We start from the raw sequence: 17781 nt of genomic DNA, 5'->3' as shown, positions 1-17781 counted from the left end.
AGTGATGCTTCAGTGAGAGAGAGGAGGCAGCGCCTGGCATGGAGTTGGCAGAAATTCCCTGAGAGGGGCTGGAGAGAGAGGATGACTGGTTCCTCAGATCCCCAAGGCTGAGCTCTGTGACCTCAGGCCAGTCACATCACCTCCCTGGTTGTCTCACCCAATAATAGTCACCTCGAAGTCTGGTGGTGGGATGACATGAGATGCATGACAACCTGGCAGGCTGGCACTGGCCACTGCTCCCTAGGCGTGAGCTACCTGCTCCTGTCTAAAGGAGCAGAGTTTCAGGCAGGGCTGGAGCTGCTGCCTGGCTCTGGCAGGGCCTGGCGGAGGTGCCCCTGCAACGGCCACGGTGTCTCTGGTCAGCGGCACGGGTCTTGGGGAGGAGATTTGCCCTTGAAGCCTTCCAGGTAGCTGGGACCTGCCGAGGCTGCTGCAAGCTGATCAGCTTTTCTTTTGCAAAGGGGGTTGTGGGCAAGGACAGATAAGTTAGTGTCCTAAAATTGTCAGGAAAACCTAAAAGTTGAAAGGATTGGGGTGGTCTTCCTGCCTCCTCTGGACCCCTAGGAGGCAGAGTCTCCAGCCCCTCCCTAATTCCTCAGGATGGGGCAGGATGGCTGGTGTCAGTGGTGAGGCCTGAGCTTCCTTCCACAGCTGTTGACTTACTGTGCCACCTCGGACACGGTGCCATGCCCTGTTCTTGGCCTCGGTTTACCCAGCTGGCTAATGAAGTCTGGACTAAAGACTTGCAGATTTTGGATGTTTACAGCACAGTAAAATTAAGAGGAAGCTGGACGCAGTGGCTCGTGCCTGTGATCCCAGCATTTTGGGAGGCCAAGGCAGGAGGATAGCTTGAGACCAGGAGTTTGAGACCAGCCTAGGAAACATAGTAAGACCCCATCTCTATAAAAAATAGTAATACTCAATTTTTATGTTTATTTTTATTTATTTATTTTTTGAGATGGAGTTTCACTCTTGTTGCCCAGGCTGGAGTGCAATGACATGATCTCGGCTCACTGCAACCTCCGCCTCCCAGGTTCAAGTGATTCTCCTGCCTCAGCCTCCCGAGTAGCTGGGGTTACAGGCACACACCACCACACCCGGCTAGTTTTGTATTTTTAGTAGAAACAGGTTTCTCCATGTTGGTCAGGCTGGTCTCAAACTCCTGACCTCAGGTCATCCACCCGCCTTGGCCTCCCAAAGTGCTGGGATTACAGGCGTGAGCCACCGCACCCGGCCAATAATAAATTTTTAAAAATTAAAAGAAAAGTCTGGTAACTGGTGTAGAATTGTCACTTCTTCATTTTGCCAAGAAAAGACATTAACATTTAAAAAGCAGTCAGCATCTCCTATGTCCATCACTTTCTAAAAAAATATTTGCCACCGAAAGAGTCCCAGGATATAAAGGACAGCAGTACCATTGATCTTTTTTTTGAGATGGAGTCTTGCTCTGTTGCCCAGGCTGGAGTGCAATGGTGTGATCTCGGCTGACTGCAACCTCTGCCTGCTGGGTTCAAGCGATTCTCATGCCTCAGCCTCCAGAGAAGCTGGCGTTACAGGCGTGCACCATCATGCCCGGCTAATTTTTTTGTATTTTTTGTAGATATGGGGTTTTGCCATGTTGCTCAGGCTAGTCTTGAACTCCTGGCCTCAAGAGATCCGCCTGCCTCTGCCTCCCAAAGTTCTGGGGTTACAGGCGTGAGCCACCGCGCCCGGCCCATTGATCCTTCTTAGGCTCATTTTGCCATGGGCTAGTGGCCTGCACTGGGAGTTTTGGAAACCTCAGGCCCCACTTCACCAATCCCTCTGGTTCTATGTCAAGCTCTGTGACCTTCAAAAAAGTTGGGGAGGATGAGTAGTCCCTTAATTGGAGGAGGACCTGATGCCAGGGAGAGGAAGAACTTGTTCAAGGTCACATACCAGGGCTGTGACAGAGGGCCTCTCCACCTCCCAGGGCCTCCATCGCAGAAAACAAGCCTCAAACTGCATTCTTCTAGTGCACATTCCATGCAAGCAAATTAGGCCCTGCATCCCTGCATCCACAAAAGTGGTTTAATCATAGGGATAAAGCAGACACCTAAACAACCAGGGCTCTTTTTTATTTTATTTATTTATTTATTTATTTATTTATTTTGAGATGGAGTCTCTCTGTGTCACCCAGTCTAGAGTGGGGTGACTCAATCTTGGCTCACTGCAACCTCTGCCTCCCAGGTTCAAGCAATCCTTCTGCCTCAGCCTCCCTAGTAGCTGGGATTACAGGCGCCCGCCACCATGCCCAGCTAATTTTTTTGAATTTTTAGTAGAGACAGGCTTTCACCAAGTTGGCCAGGCTGGTCTTGAACTCCTGACCTTGTGATCCACCCGCCTCAGCCTCCAAAAGTGTTGGGATTACAGGTGTGAGTCACCTAGCCCAGCAGGGCCCTTTAAAAAAATAATAATAATAAATCTGTAGTCAGAGGAGGATGGTACTGAATTGTCAAGGCCTTTTGACCCTCTCCTGCCATCGTCAGCCTTCCCCAGGAAGCCCCATGTGACAAGGAAGAGAAAATCTGGCCATCTCCTGGTGGTTGTCACATGAGAACACAATGCCAAGCTCATACCCTTCACTTTTTGGCCAGGCCTTGCACGGGTCAGCCTCGAATTAGCAGCTGAATCTCTCTCTCCTGCTAAAATGGTCTGTGGTGGCAGCAGCGTGCTCTTATTTGAGCAAGTCACTGCAGACCAAGGGTTTTCAGGGGGATGGGATGTCACAGAGGCTGCTCCATGGGGAAGGGTGCCAGGTCTGAGAAGTGCCAGGGAAGCAGCTTTCCTGCTAAGCTCCAGGATGTGCTGGGGGCACTGGGAACCCAAGACAGGGCCCAGCACATAGCAAGGGCTCAGGACACCTGCTGTGGGCTGTCGGGGAGGCGCCGGGGTGAGGGGTAAACCATGTCCCCATCGGGCTGCACTGTGGAGGCCAGTGGGCTGGTGGGCCTGGGGAGTGAGTGTTGCCGCTGGGGCTGGGGATTGTGGAAGCTCAGAATTGACCCTGGGCACTCGATAATGGGGAGGAGTGGGCACTGCTGGCGAGGGGACGCCCAATCTCTGTAGCCATCAGGGGATCAGCTCCCTTACCCCCAAGGCCCCTCCAAAGGTGGGGAAGTCCAGGAAGAGATCTCCTCTGCAGCACCAGGTGAACTCGCCAGGTCAGGAGCCAATCCCACCGGGCAGAGAACCAGGGATCCCCTGGAACCCTGGGCTTGTGTTTGGCCTTGGGCAGGGCCCCCCACCCTCTCTGGAGCTCAGTGACCTCACCCGTTGAAGGCCTGGGCCGCCACACCCTGTCCCCTCTGCCTCTATCCTGCACACCTGTGGATGGTGGTCCAGTTTGGACTGGCTGGTTTCTTCTCTTCCCTTGCCCCAAAACCCACTCCAGCCCCCTGCAGGGAGGAAGTGGATGAGGAGCTCTGGGGTAGGGGTGAGGCCTTGTTCAGGGCTGGCCCACCTGGCTCCACTCTGGGACTCTTAGCAAGTCCTTCCTATCTCTGGATGTCCTTGGTCTCAGACATAAAATGAGGGTCCTGAACTCGGTGACTCTATGCTCCTCCTGTCCTGACAGTCCGCGGTGCCCCTGGAGCCATTTCAGGCAGTGGGACAGAACAGGGGGAATACGTTTAGCAAAGAAAGGCCTCCCTGAAAACTCTACAGAGCAGAAGGTGTGCCTGGCCCCAGAACCCCAAGCCTTCCTCCTGGAGCCCTGGCTGCTGGGATGCTGCGGGAGGGGGCAAAGAGGGTCTGGGCCTCCCAGCTCTGAAGGGCCGGCATCGTGTTAGAGGCCATGCCTGCATGACCTGTCAGGTCTCCAGCATGATATCTCATTGGCCCAATTTTCTCATTTTCTTTTTTTTTGAGACAAAGTCTCACTTTGTTGCCCAGGCTGGAGTGCAGTGGCACGATCTCGGCTCACTGCAACCTCCGCCTCCCAGGTTCAAGTGATCCTCCTGCCTCAGCCCCCCCAGTAGTTGGGATTACAGGCACACGCCACCATGCCCGGCCTAATTTTTGTATTTTCAGTAGAGACGGGGTTTCTCCATGTTGGTCAGGCTGGTCTCAAACTCCCAACCTCAGGTGATCCACCTACTTCAGCCTCCCAAAGTGCTGGGATTACAGGCGTGAGTCACCGCACCCAGTCAGCCCCATTTTCAAGATGAGGAAACTGAGGTTCAGAGTAGTCAACAGCTCGCCCAAGTCACACAGTGGATCTAGGACTTCAACCCAGGACTGTAGGAGCCAGGGAGCTCTTTGAGAACCAGGGGAATAGGGAGAAGAACTCGGAGTCAGGGTGGGTGACCGCGGGGGAGGAGGTGGGGGCAGGGCTCACTCTCCCTGGGCCCGGAGAGGGAGTTTCTCTTGGGAAGAGGCAGGCTCTGAGGCTGTTGATCTCTAAATTATAGCGTTGGCGCGTACCGGTTGCTGCGGCAACCGAGTTGTCCTGAACCGGGGAAGTGTATAAACATTGCCACAGATGCACAATTAGATCAGGAAGAAGAATAGAACAGAAAATAGAAACTTCCAGCCTTATGTAATTCTGGGCCAAAATGTTATTGGGAACCCAGGCCCAGTCCTGGCCCTGCCAGCCGCTGGGGCCCGGGGCAGCAGCATGTCTTCCCTGGGGACGCAATGGCAGAGAGGGGTGGAGAGAAGGTCTGTCCTCTACGGGCCCGAGGCGCATCCTGCCACCCAGTGGGGTGAGGGGCCTCTTCTGCTGCAACAGCTGGGGATGCTTGACAGGCAAATCCTGCCTGTCACCAGCTCCTGGGAAGTGTGGGAAGGAAGGCAGGAGGGTGATGGCTTTACCCCAGCACCTGCTATCCCCGTAGGTCCCATGAGGTAGGGAGTTTTGGTGCCCATGTTACAGATGAAGACATGGAGGCTCAGAGAGGTGAACTGAGTTGCCCGAGATGTGTCCTCCCCTCCCACTCCCTGTCTCCCCGCCATCAACTCATTCATGTTGGTGCCACGCAAGTTTGTATCCACTGCCAGCTTTGCGGCTGGCAGGTGGCTTTCCATCTCTGAGCCACCTGGGACATGGGAATAGCGATGTCTACAGAGGAGTCAGAGCTGGGGGCTCCCCCTTCCTCCACCCTGACTGTCACATTGGATTCTCCCCTCACCACTGCTCCTAACAAGTGTGGGCACTGGGCAGGAATTTGGGCTCAAGGGCTCAAAGCAACACTGGGAGAGAAGAGTCTAAGAAAGGAGCTCAGACCCAGGTGGGGCTGCGGGTCCCAGTAGAACTTTTTCTTTCTTTCTCTTTTTTTTTTTTTTTTTTTGCCATGGGGTCTTGCTCTGTGACCCAGGCTGGAGTTCCGTGGCATGATCACAGCTCACTGCAGCCTTGACCCCCTGGGCTCAATAGATCCTCCTGCCTTAGCCTCCCGAGTAGCTGGTACCACAGGCATGCACCACCATGCCTGGCTAATTTTCTTATTTTTTGTAGAGATGGGGTCTCACTCTGTTGCCCAGGCTGGTCTCAAACTCCTGGCACGAACAATCCTTGCATCTCGGCCTCCTAAAATGCTGAGATCACAGGCATGAGCCCCTGTGTCCAGCCAGAAATTTCTCAGTGATAGAACTCTCCTGTGTCTTCTCTGTCCAGTGTGGTGGCCGTTGACCACATGTGGCTCCTGATCACTTGAAATGTGGCTCATGCAAGGAAGGAGCTGCAGTTAATATTTTATTTAGTTTTAATTAAATGTAAAGAGCCACAGGTGGCCAGTGGCTATTGTACAGGAGGATGTCCAGCCCCCGAGAAGCCCAAAAGTACAGAGATGGAATCCAGGGAGGGAAGCGGGCTCAGAGCCTCCGTGGCTCCCTATGCTCAGGGCAAGCAGGACAGAGGGACAGGGAGGAACCAAGATGGGCATCAGGAAGCTTCCAGAACAGTGAGCATAGGAGGGCCGGAGGGGCAGTGTTGAGGGGCAGGGACTAGGACCTGGATCCTTGTGGCTTTAGCTTCCTGGTCTGTGGACCCCAATCTCTAAGCTGGGCCGGACTGGGTGGCACTGGCTCAGACCCTGTCATCAGAACCGCCTCTGCTGCCACCCTCCGCCTGCCGGGGCAGAGGAAGTCTTAGGTCCTGGTCCAGGCTCACCTGCTTCTGAGAGTCTTGGGGCTGAGTCTAAGTGGCCCCGAGGGAGCCCCTCGCTCCCCAGCATCTCACCTGTCCGGCTTCTCCTCCGCAGGCCCTGCGTCTTCCCAGGTGACCACGCCGGCTTCAGGACATGCACGGACACAGCCGCAACGGCCAGGCCCACGTGCCCCGGCGGAAACGCCGCAACCGCTTCGTCAAGAAGAACGGCCAATGCAACGTGTACTTCGCCAACCTGAGCAACAAGTCGCAGCGCTACATGGCGGACATCTTCACCACCTGCGTGGACACGCGCTGGCGCTACATGCTCATGATCTTCTCCGCGGCCTTCCTTGTCTCCTGGCTCTTTTTCGGCCTCCTCTTCTGGTGTATCGCCTTCTTCCACGGTGACCTGGAGGCCAGCCCAGGGGTGGCTGCGGCGGGGGGCCCGGCGGCGGGTGGTGGCGGAGCAGCCCCGGTGGCCCCCAAGCCCTGCATCATGCACGTGAACGGCTTCCTGGGCGCCTTCCTGTTCTCGGTGGAGACGCAGACGACCATCGGCTACGGGTTCCGGTGCGTGACAGAGGAGTGCCCGCTGGCAGTCATCGCGGTGGTGGTCCAGTCCATCGTGGGCTGCGTCATCGACTCCTTCATGATTGGCACCATCATGGCCAAGATGGCGCGGCCCAAGAAGCGGGCGCAGACGTTGCTGTTCAGCCACCACGCGGTCATCTCGGTGCGCGACGGCAAGCTCTGCCTCATGTGGCGCGTGGGCAACCTGCGCAAGAGCCACATTGTGGAGGCCCACGTGCGGGCCCAGCTCATCAAGCCCTACATGACCCAGGAGGGCGAGTACCTGCCCCTGGACCAGCGGGACCTCAACGTGGGCTATGACATCGGCCTGGACCGCATCTTCCTGGTGTCGCCCATCATCATTGTCCACGAGATCGACGAGGACAGCCCGCTTTATGGCATGGGCAAGGAGGAGCTGGAGTCGGAGGACTTTGAGATCGTGGTCATCCTGGAGGGCATGGTGGAGGCCACGGCCATGACCACCCAGGCCCGCAGCTCCTACCTGGCCAGCGAGATCCTGTGGGGCCACCGCTTTGAGCCTGTGGTCTTCGAGGAGAAGAGCCACTACAAGGTGGACTACTCGCGTTTTCACAAGACCTATGAGGTGGCCGGCACGCCCTGCTGCTCGGCCCGGGAGCTGCAGGAGAGTAAGATCACCGTGCTGCCCGCCCCGCCGCCCCCTCCCAGTGCCTTCTGCTACGAGAACGAGCTGGCCCTTATGAGCCAGGAGGAAGAGGAGATGGAGGAGGAGGCAGCTGCGGCGGCCGCAGTGGCCGCAGGCCTGGGCCTGGAGGCGGGTTCCAAGGAGGAGGCGGGCATCATCCGGATGCTGGAGTTCGGCAGCCACCTGGACCTGGAGCGCATGCAGGCTTCCCTCCCGCTGGACAACATCTCCTACCGCAGGGAGTCTGCCATCTGACCTCCAGGCCCGGCCCTCACCACTGCCCACAAGAGCCTCTGCCGGGGGTGGGATGCCAGGACACCCCCTCCCACACTCAGGACAGAGCCAACCCTGGCTCCGTGGACCTTCTGGAGGAAGGTGGGGGTTTCAAAGACTGGGGGACCCCTTCCTCCTGACTCCAGCACCCAGGCCTGGGAAGAGCTCGGCCCCGATCAGCCTGAGTTCCGCCAGCGCCTACTCCTGGTGGCTCTGGGTCCCCGGATCCACCACCCTTCCCCCACTGACTCTTCAAGGACGTGCCCTCTTTGCTCTCAGAACCTTGGGGAAGGTGGCTGGACTGCTGGGCGGGGGACATCTCGAGGTTTCAGGGTGGGCAGGGGGTTAGTTTGGGGAGGGGGGGTGCGTTTCTTTTGCATGACTGTGGCCTGTTGCTCATGACTTTCTTTTGTAAATATCTATAAATGGAGACAGATGGAGACACCAAATTCACTTTCTGCCGTCTTTACCTGCCGGACAAGGAGATGCAGTCCCTCTCTGTGCACCCCTCCCCACCCAGCCCATCAAGCCTAGCGCCTTCCCCTGCCCAGCTGGCTGGCCCCTTGAGGCCCTCAGCGCCAGCCACCTTGGCCCTTTGGATGGTTTTGGGTTTGGGTGCAGAGGAGGGACTCTGAGGGGTGGGATGAGGGACCATCCCTCCCTCTCTGCAGTCCCTCCAGCCCCGGGCCCAGCCCAGATTGACAATAGAGTTTGTAACCATATATATATATATATATATATATATATATATATATATATATATTTTTTTTTTTTTTTTTTTTTTTTTTTTTAATTCTTGAGACGGAGTTTTGCTCTTGTTGCCCAGGCTGGAGTGCAATGGAGCAATCTCGGCTCACTGCAACCTCCGCTTCCCAGGTTTGAGCGATTCTCCTGCCTCAGCCTCCTGAGTAGCTGAGATTACAGGCATGAGCCACCATACTCAGCTAATTTTTGTATTTTTAGTAAAGATGGGGTTTCACCATGTTGGCCAGGCTGGTCTCGAACTCCTGACCTCAGGTGATCCACCCGCCTTGGCCTCCCAAAGTGCTGGGATTACAAGTGTGAGTCACCGCACCCAGCCGTAACTATATATTTTTAATAAAGTATATGGTCCATTAGGGGTAGGCTGGTTGAAGATGGAGGGGTGAGAAGGAGAGAAAGAGAGTGAGCAAGCACACATGTAATTGTGCCTGTGTGTGTCGTGTGTGCCTGTGTGTCATGTGTGTGCCTGTGTGTTATGTGTGTGCCTGTGTGTGCCTGTGTATGTGGCCCTTTCTGAGTGACTGACCCTTGGAGGGAACTTTATCACCTGCCATTCTCCTTCCGGCGAGTCAATAGAAGGATCTGGAGTTGGCATCAAAGAACCAAAAGCTTTGATGTCAGAGCTTTGTTACCTAGTAGCTGTGTGACTATCAGCTCTTGGCCTCAGTTTCATCCTCTGCAGAATGGGATTAACCATCCCTCCCGCCTGCAATGATGGGCAGGACAGCCCTGTGTGGACGTCAGCCAACCCTTCCTAACTCAGGTGGAAGTGGGAAGGGCCCACCCGATCCGCACCTCCCTACATACATGCAGATCCACACACCGCTGGTAGAGCTGGCGGCAGGACACTGATGGGAAGGGCACAGGGGCCAGGAAACCTGGTCACAGACTTGGCCAAGACAGGCTTGGTCTCTGCTCTCTGTGGGACCTTGGGTAAGTCCCTTCCCTTCTCTGGCTTCAGTTAGCCTATGCTATATAACCAGCCAGCACAAAACAGAGACCAATGATGCATCCTCTCTTAGGGTCCTGTGGGTGGGCTGGGGTTCCTAGCTGATTTCTCCTGGGCTCACCCGGCAGCTGTGCTCAGCTGGAACATCAGTGGGCCTGGAAAACCCCCGATGAGCCCATGCACATGTCGGCAGCTGGTATGGCTTTCTGGGGGTGGGGGCGGGGGTTGGTTCTCCTCCAATAGGCTGCATCACATTCCTTCATGGCGACTCCGGGCAGCAACCTAAGAGGGCAAAGGTAGAAGCTGCAAGGTCTCTGGAGGCCTAGCCCCTTGAACTTGGATAACATCACTTCCATTGCAGTCTATTCGGCCAGAGTCCAGGTCACGAGGCCAGCCCAGATTCAAAGGGTGGGAAATTAGACTCCACCTTTTGGGAAAGAGGCAAAGTCACATTGCCAAGGACACGCCGAGCAGGAGGGAGCTGTGGCCATAGTTGGTCATCTATCCTAGAGCCTTGGAGTTTGAGGGTTCCTCCCACCCGACTTCTACTCTACAGGCCGACTGTGTGCCCCAGGCTGAAAGGAAGCAGAAGGCACCCTTCTGGGTCCCAGGGATCTTCCACACAAAGGTGCCAGCTGCCTCTAGAAACAGGGAACCAGCAGGCAAGCTTACCTGCTGTGAAGCACAGCGAGCTGCCTTGTGAATGACCACGTCTCACCAGCCCCGGCAGCATAGCTGCCGTTTGGGTGGATCACTGTGCACCACGTATGCTGCGCTGCTGCAGAAGGAAACTTGAGGCCTCTTTCCTGGAGACAGAGCCAAGCTCAGGATCCAAGCCTCCCAATAGATAACTCATAATGTCTCTCATTTGCATAACACCTTTCACGTCCTTGGGTTCATTGAACTCTTACGAAACTCCAAGAGGAAGCCAGGACAAGGATTATGGCCTCCTTTTACTGATGAGGAAATAAATAGAGGCCCAGAGAACCAGGGGGCTGGCTAGAAACAAAGTGAGGACGGTCAGAGGCCCGGGAGCCTGCTTCTCCTTCACTCCATCCTCTCCCAGGTGGGGGCTCAATGAGGGGGAGGGGCTGCTTCCTTTCCTCCTCTGTGCCCTCCCAGATTTCCCAGAGTGCACCTGTGGCCTTTGGCCCCCACCCCCACCGAAGAGCCTGTGGGGGCCGCTCAGCAAGAAAGAAATTCAGTGGCGCATCTGCCCACATTCTGGAAGGACCCCTGGTCCCCTTCTGTCAGGTGAGTACCCCAGGGTCTCAATCCTGACCCTGGAGGCTCATGAGAGATGTGCCTCTATCCAGCCCTGCAGGCCCTGGGTGGGTCTCGCCAGGTCTCCCCACTCCTCCCACCACATCCCCAGGATGCCACGGCTTCCTGGGCTACGAGCAGTAACTGAAGAGGATTCAGGCTCAGGTGCTCCCAGACTCAGAAGCCTCCACCTAGAGCACGTCTTAGGGGATGTCTACCCTCCTGTAAGATGTGCGAGAGGCCTGGATGCAGGGTGGGGAAGGGGTACATGTGGGGTTACCCCCAAGAGGGCCCATCATCCACCATCCAGAGCAACATGGGGCGTTCCAAGGTCCCCCCAGGCCCTTCACCAGCTTGCGGCTTGCTCATATGCTTGTGGTAGTTGCTCTTTTGGGAGAGGCCTGGTCTCTCTGGTCACATGCAAGGTGACCTGTGGCAGGGTCACACAGAAGAGGCAAGTGAAAGCCCAAAGCCAGGACTTCTGGAGTGCCAAAGGGCAGTGCCAGTGTGGGCACTGGGGGAGGGGGCCACACGGTGCCAAGAGCCCGCAGCTGCAGGGAGGCTCCCAGGCCTGGCTGCGCTGCAAACTCCTGCTGGCTCAGCTCTGCTCGGGGCTGACTCACCTTCCCTCTCCCACCTGTTCCCCTTTCACAGCCCTCCCACCTGCCTCCCTCCTCGTGCAGCTCCTCTGATCCCTCACTCCACTCCGGCTCCTGCGGCGCTGACGGAGAGCGGGGGGATTGCTGCGTCTGGGGGCGTAAGAACCTTAGATGTCACGGAGCTTGGAATTGTGCCAACGGGCAGGCTGAAGGGGCCTTAAAGTGCTGCCAAGCCTTCCTCATGCCACACCAGCTTCCCTGCAGAGCCAGGGTAGGGAGATCCCCTCTGCCCTGCCCTGCCCTCTCTTCCCCACTTCGGTCACAGCCTCTGGAGGAGCAGGAGTGGTGGGCAGGATGGAGAGAATGAAGAGGGTTATCATGCATGTGGAAGAAAAGGAGGAAGACAGGGAGGGGGGAAGAGGGCGGATCTAATGGGAGCAAAAAACTCCGCCCTCATCTGGCCACACCTGCCTGCCTGCCTGGAATTCCACGGTTCAGGCCTAATCCTTGTAGATTCACCATGGCTTCCTTCCCACCAGCTTCTGGAAGATTTATCTTCCTTATGAACTCAAATAGCTCACAGAAGAATAGAAAAGAACTTAGGAGGCATCCGACTCAGCTATTTCACCTCATTGCGTTCACCCCTGTCTTTGTTAGAGCCCATGGCTGCGATCAGATGACTGCTTCCTGCGTCTAGCTTTTCTCATTACAGTTTTTTCCAGGTATTGACTTTTCTGGGTATTGATGGATTCTACATCTTTTCAATTTTTTTTTTTTTTTTTGAGATGGAGTCTCGCTGTGTTGCCCAGGCTGGAGTGCAATGGCGCAATCTCGGCTCACCACAATCTCTGCCTCCTGGGTTCAAGAGATTCTCCTGGCCAGGCGTGGTGGCTCACACCTGTAATCCCAGCACTTTGGGAGGCCAAGGTGGGCAGATCACCTGAGGTTGGGAGTTCGAGACCAGCCTGACCAACATGGAGAAACCCTGTCTCTACTAAAAATACAAAATTAGCCAGGCATGGTGGCACATGCCTGTAATCCCAGCTACTTGGGAGGCTGAGGCAGGAGAATCGCTTGAACCCGGGGGGGCAGAGGTTGAAGTGAGCCGAGATCATGCCATTGTACTCCAGCCTGGGCAACAAGAGTGAAACACCATCTCAAAAAAAAAAAAAAAAAAAAAGACATTCTCCTGCCTCAGCCTCCCGAGTAGTTGGGATTACAGGTGTGCACCACCATGCCTGGATAATTTTTTGTATTTTTAGTAGAGACAGGGTTATGTTGGCCAGGCCAGTCTGGAACTCCTGACCTTGTGATCTGCCCTCGGCCTCCCAAAGTGCTGGGATTACAGACATGAGCCACTGCGCCCGGCCTTCAATTTTTAATGACTATAGAATGTTCATCAAATTATAGAAGATCAAAAATTATACACCATTGTGGATCATCAAGGCAACCCCTCATTTACAGATAGAGAAACTGAGACCTGGAGCAACGCAGTGATGAACATCTTTGTTCACCATTTTTTCTTCTTGTGCCTGTTTGCATAAGCTGAGTACAGGGTTCAAAAGCTAACAGAATTCTGGGCTCTGTCTGGCAGGCTGTAGAAATGCACCCTTCAGCCTTTGAATCTTCCTACAAGGACGATGTAGACCTGGGTCCCAGGAATTGGAAAGCGAAGGAGCTTTAAATCCAATATCCTGGCCAGGCACGGTGGCTCACGCCTGTAATCCCAGCACTTTGGGAGGCCGAGGTGTGTGAATCAGGAGGTCAGGAGTTCAAGACCAGCCTGGCCAACGTGGTGAAACCCTTTCTCTACTGAAAATACAAAAATTAGCCGGGCGTGGTGGTGTGGACCTGTAATCCCAGCTACTCGGGAGGCTGAGGCAGAGAATTGCTTGAACCCGGGAGGCAGAGGTTGCAATGAGCTGAGATCATGCCACTGCACTCCAGCCTGTGTGACAGAGTGAGATTCTGTCTCAAAAATAAATAAATAAATAACCAATATTCCCCTTCACAGCCACGAAAGGGGCTCCTAGTCAAGAGAGTGAATGAAGATGAGGAAGAATGGCAGGCAATGGGCACGATAATGAGACCAGGGCATGGGGCCGAGAGCACTGGCCTCTATGTGCCTATTCACAGAGAGGAAAGATCACGGGTATCAGAGCCAGAGGGTCCTAGATTTGAATCCTGCCTTTGCCACTTACTAGCTGTGCAACTTTGGGCAAGTTAATTGATGTCTCTGGGCCTGTTTCCTTATCTGAAAGAGACATTCATATCTATCTCACATGCTTGCTGTGTGCGTTAAATGAGATCCCATATGTGACCAGGCATGGCATGGTGTTAGGTACATTACTGGACCTAAACAAGTACTAATTGCCTTCTGGAAGGGATTTAGATTGGCTTACAATATAAGACACACAACTTGAAAATGGACCTCTGAGCTACCTGGCAGCCATGGAAAAAGGGACACCTGATGGTTACTTTGCTCTCAGTCTATGAAAACTGGAAGGCTAGAGAGCGAGCTTGGGTTTGACCACTGTGTGATCTTGGGTGTTCTCTTCTCTTTCCTGGGCCTCATTTTCCCCATCTTCAAAGTTAGGAGCTAGGCCAGGTGCAGTGGCTCACGCCTGTAATCCCAGCACTTTGATCCCAAGGTGGGTGGATCACCTGAGGTCAGGAGCTCGAGACCAGCCTGATCAACATGGTAAAACCCCGTCTGTACTAAAAATACAAAAATTAGCCAGGCATGGTGGTGAACACCTGCAGTCCCAGCTACTCAGGAGGTTGAGACACGAGAATCACTTGAACCCAGGAGGCGGAGGTTGCAGTGAGCTGAGATCATGCCACTGCACTCCAGCCTGGGCAACAGAGTGAGACTCGGTCTCAAAAAAAAAAAAAAAAAAGGAGCTGGGACCTGATGACCTCCAGGGTCCTGATGTGCCTGACCACCTAGGATTTTGTTCCTTTGGCCTTCAGAAGCTGGCAGGAGGTCTGGGGGAGAGGTGAGGACAGACAGAGATAGGCACTTAGCAAAATTGGCCAAGCCTAGCTTTGCCCCTCCCCCAATCACTGGCCACCCCTCACTCCACTTGCTGCCTGGAACCTGGTAGGACCTTCCCACACAGCCAGAAGCAAGTGCCTGGATCCTGGCCCTCAGCTCACACGCCGGCCCCACCCACTACAGATTCTAAAGGGCGTCTCAAGGTCACGCAATGAAAACCTGTTGAGCACCTTCTGTGAGTAAGGAAGGCCTGTTTTAGCAGAAACCGTTCAGCACTGAACCAAACCGACAAAGATGTAGCTGGGACCCCACCCTTCAGCCCTGGGCTGAGAGTCCTGAAGCCGGCCTCTGGCCTGGGCCCTGCCACCGACGCCAGGTGGGACCATGGGCAAACCCCTGCTGCTACCTGCCCAGGCTTGGGACAGCAGCCAGGGCTTCTTGGTCATGGTCGCTGGAGCCGTCCACTGCGGTTGCAGGGGCTTTGATAATGGGGCAAGTAAGCCAGAGCCCCTGCTGGGTGGAGGTTGCTTTCAGCTCTCACAGTGCCCACAGCGAGAAAGAGGCCAAGAAGAGACCTTTGGTTGTCCCCAGTTCAGAGGAAGAGAGGGGAGGATGGGGGAATTAGAGACATCACACAGAAGAACAGCCACAGAGCCCTATCCAGAGCCAGGCTCCTGACCCTCCACCTGTCACCAGGGTTACCTTCTGGGATGTGGCCCCTTGGGATGAGGGTCTGGAGGCCAGTACGTGCCCCTCTGGCCTCCTGGGGCTCCTGCTAAGCAGGGCAGAGGCTTAGCTCACTGTCCTCCCCTTGCTATCCCTGGAATGTCCCCCAGGCCTGTCTGAGCCCCTCCTGCCTCACCTCCCCCCGGGGCCTCTGTCTACACCTGGTGCAGGACCTAAGGGTGAGTGCACACAGGCAGGAAGGGTTCAGGGAGAGGCGACAGAGCTGTGAGGATGGAAGGGATATTACACACTGATGTGGGAGGAGGTGACAGGGATAGGTTGTGACAGAGATGGGGAGAGAGAGGAGAAACACAGAAAGAGACACTGAGAGTCAGAGACAAAAAATGACAGAGAGACAAGGGCTGAGAGAGGGAGGCCTACTGAGGCCCAGGGGCCAACAGTGAGCCCGAGGGAGGCAGAAGAGAGCGCAAAACAGATCAAGCGGAGCTCCAGCAGAGAAGGCACCGGCTTGTGGGTCCGGAGACACCACACTGAGTCACAGGTGGACAGCAACAGGTGTCGGGGCACAGACGGAGGGGAAATGACAGGCTCCCACCCACTACAAGGACTGGCATGTCTGTGGGGAAGCAGCTGGGTGCTCAGGGACCCCAGGATGGTAAAACCCTAGGCCAGCATGCAGCCAGGCAGAGAGGAAGGTGGGCATTAGAGAAAAGGAGCTAGGGCCAAAGAAGGGATGGCCCCGGGAGAATGCCGGGGGCCGCTGAGTGGTGCGGGAGCTGCACGGAAAAGCCAGAGGAGGCTAAGGAGATGCAGAGACCAAGACAGCCCAGCAACTACAGCAGCGGCTGGAACCCAAATCGGGGAGATGAAGGCCAGGCATGGTGGCTCACACCTGTAATCCCAGCACTTTGGGAGGCCGAGGTGGGTGGATCACCTGAGGTCAGGAGTTTGAAACCAGCCTGGCCAACATGGTGAAACCCTGTCTGTACTAAAAATACAAAAAATTAGCCAGGTGTGGTGGCTATAATTCCAGCTACTTGGGAGGCTAAGGCAGAAGGATTGCTTGAACCTGGGAGGCAGAGGTTGCAGTGAGCCAAGATGGCACCACTGCACTCCAGCCTGGGCAACACAGTGAAACTCCATCTCAAAAAAAAAAAAAAAAAAAAAAGGGAGATGAAGAAAACCCAGAGGCTGGAGGGGACAAAGAAGCCCCGCTGCGTGCGTGTTGGGGGCAAAGGACAGACCTGTCGCCAATGCCAGTTCCGCTTGGCAGCTGTGTGCCCCGAGCCTCCTATCTTCTTCTCTGCAGATGGGGACCCCGATGTCTGCCCTGTGGGCTGGAGCAGGCGGTGACTCTGTCCTGGCTGTGAGATCTCCTCCACCGCCCCTGACTCCTACCCTGTCAGGCCCACCCCCAGTCTCTTATCACCGCTGGAGGGGAATCTGAGCAATCCCCTACGGTAAGGGTCGCAGTGAATGGTGCACTTTCCAGGTGACGGAGCCCCTTACTCTCTGATTTCTCATTTGACACCCCCCATCTGCCCTGTGAGGGGGGGTTCTGTGATTTCCCCCATTGTACAGATGAGGAGGCTCTGAGGGGTGACACGTCTTGCCCAAGGCTTTCTGGCCTTAAGGTTGAAGACTCTTCAGCCTCTGCACCCTGGCAGAGGTTGGCTGGGAGGCGAGTGAGGCTGAAGGGGGGTGCATGGCATGGGTGGGGCCGTACTGGGGGCTGGGCCAGGTGAGCAGGTGAGGACGACACACTAATGACCTGGGACCTTTTCCTGTAGGCAGTGGGGAGCTCTGGGCAGGCTGGGAGCAGAGGAGTGGGTGACGGAGGTGGCATTCAGGAGCTGCACGTGGCAGCTGAGTGGCCTGGAGTAGGGGCTGGGCAGGGACGGGAAGCCAGCAGGCCCGGGTGGGCAGAGTGGCAGCCTGGACGGGGCCAGCCTTCTCGCAGCCTCTGCCAGTCTCCAGGTGTCTGGGGCTGCTGCGGGACATTGAATGGGGCAGCAGGAATAGGAGGGGCCACTTTTGGGGTTCCAAAACCAGTCAGGGAGGACCTGGGAAGCTGCCAGAGGCACCTCAGTGGGCAGGAGAGCGCGAGACACATGAATGACTGGGAAATGGCAGGTGAGAGGAGGGAGGATATGGGCAATTGAGCATGGGGACGGCAAAGGTGGGGCCGTGGAGAGGATGGGCCAGGCTATTCACAGTCCAGTCACTGCAGGGAAGGACTGGGTGCGAAGGGGGCCGCAAATGGCCTTGCCACCTCCTGGCAGCCAAAGACCAGCTTGGGGTCAGGGGGATAATGAAATCAGACTTCAGCTTTGTGGCGTCATGAAGGTGGCGGCAGAAGGGTGGGGCCTGGAGCCCGCAGCCTGGGTGAGGGGCCCAACCATGACCTCCCTCTCGGGTGGTCCTGGGCCCAGGGACTTCCTGGCCCTGGGCTTCAACTATAAAAAAGAGGCCATAACAACAGTCCCTCTCTCACAGGGGTGACAACCTGCAACTACATGGCATCGTGCACGTGGATCCACTGCAGCATGGAGCGGGGTCTGCATCAGGAAAGACACTCCTCCTCTTCCCCCGGCCGCAGGTGGGCCTCACTGAGAGACCTGGAGAATGGGTTTGCTGGGGAAGGCAGGCTTCAAAAGCCCCGGGTCATTGCAGCTGCCTCCCAGCCCAGCTCTCTGCCAGCCTCCCCGTGGGACATGTTATAAACATCAGAGTTGGATGGGCCTTGGCCAGGCACGGTGGCTCACTCACGCCTGTAATCCCAGCACTTTGGGCCACTGAGGCGGGTGAATCACCTTAGGTCAGGAGTTTGAGACCAGCCTGGCCAACATGGTGAAATCCTGTCTCTACTAAAAATACAAAAATTAGCTGGGCATGGTGGTGGGCGCC

At 55.8% G+C, this 17781-nt stretch overlaps 1 protein-coding gene across 3 annotated transcripts in view; it reads left to right on the top strand.

Moving 5' to 3' along the window:
* The window catches only part of KCNJ4 (potassium inwardly rectifying channel subfamily J member 4), a 29443-nt gene extending 21349 nt beyond the window's left edge, over positions 1 to 8094 (top strand). For all 3 annotated transcript variants that reach the window (XM_004063469.5, XM_055374639.2, XM_063704992.1), the window contains exon 2: positions 6222 to 8094. In XM_004063469.5, coding sequence (XP_004063517.1) covers positions 6261 to 7598 — 1338 coding nt within the window. In that variant the 5' untranslated portion in view covers positions 6222 to 6260 and the 3' untranslated portion in view covers positions 7599 to 8094. The remainder of the gene's footprint in view (positions 1 to 6221) is intronic.
* Positions 8095 to 17781: the final 9687 nt, after the last annotated feature.

Source organism: Gorilla gorilla, chromosome 23 (genome assembly GCF_029281585.2).
Source record: "Gorilla gorilla gorilla isolate KB3781 chromosome 23, NHGRI_mGorGor1-v2.1_pri, whole genome shotgun sequence".
Taxonomy (NCBI): domain Eukaryota; kingdom Metazoa; phylum Chordata; class Mammalia; order Primates; family Hominidae; genus Gorilla; species Gorilla gorilla.
This window is presented reverse-complemented; position numbering and strand designations above follow the sequence as displayed.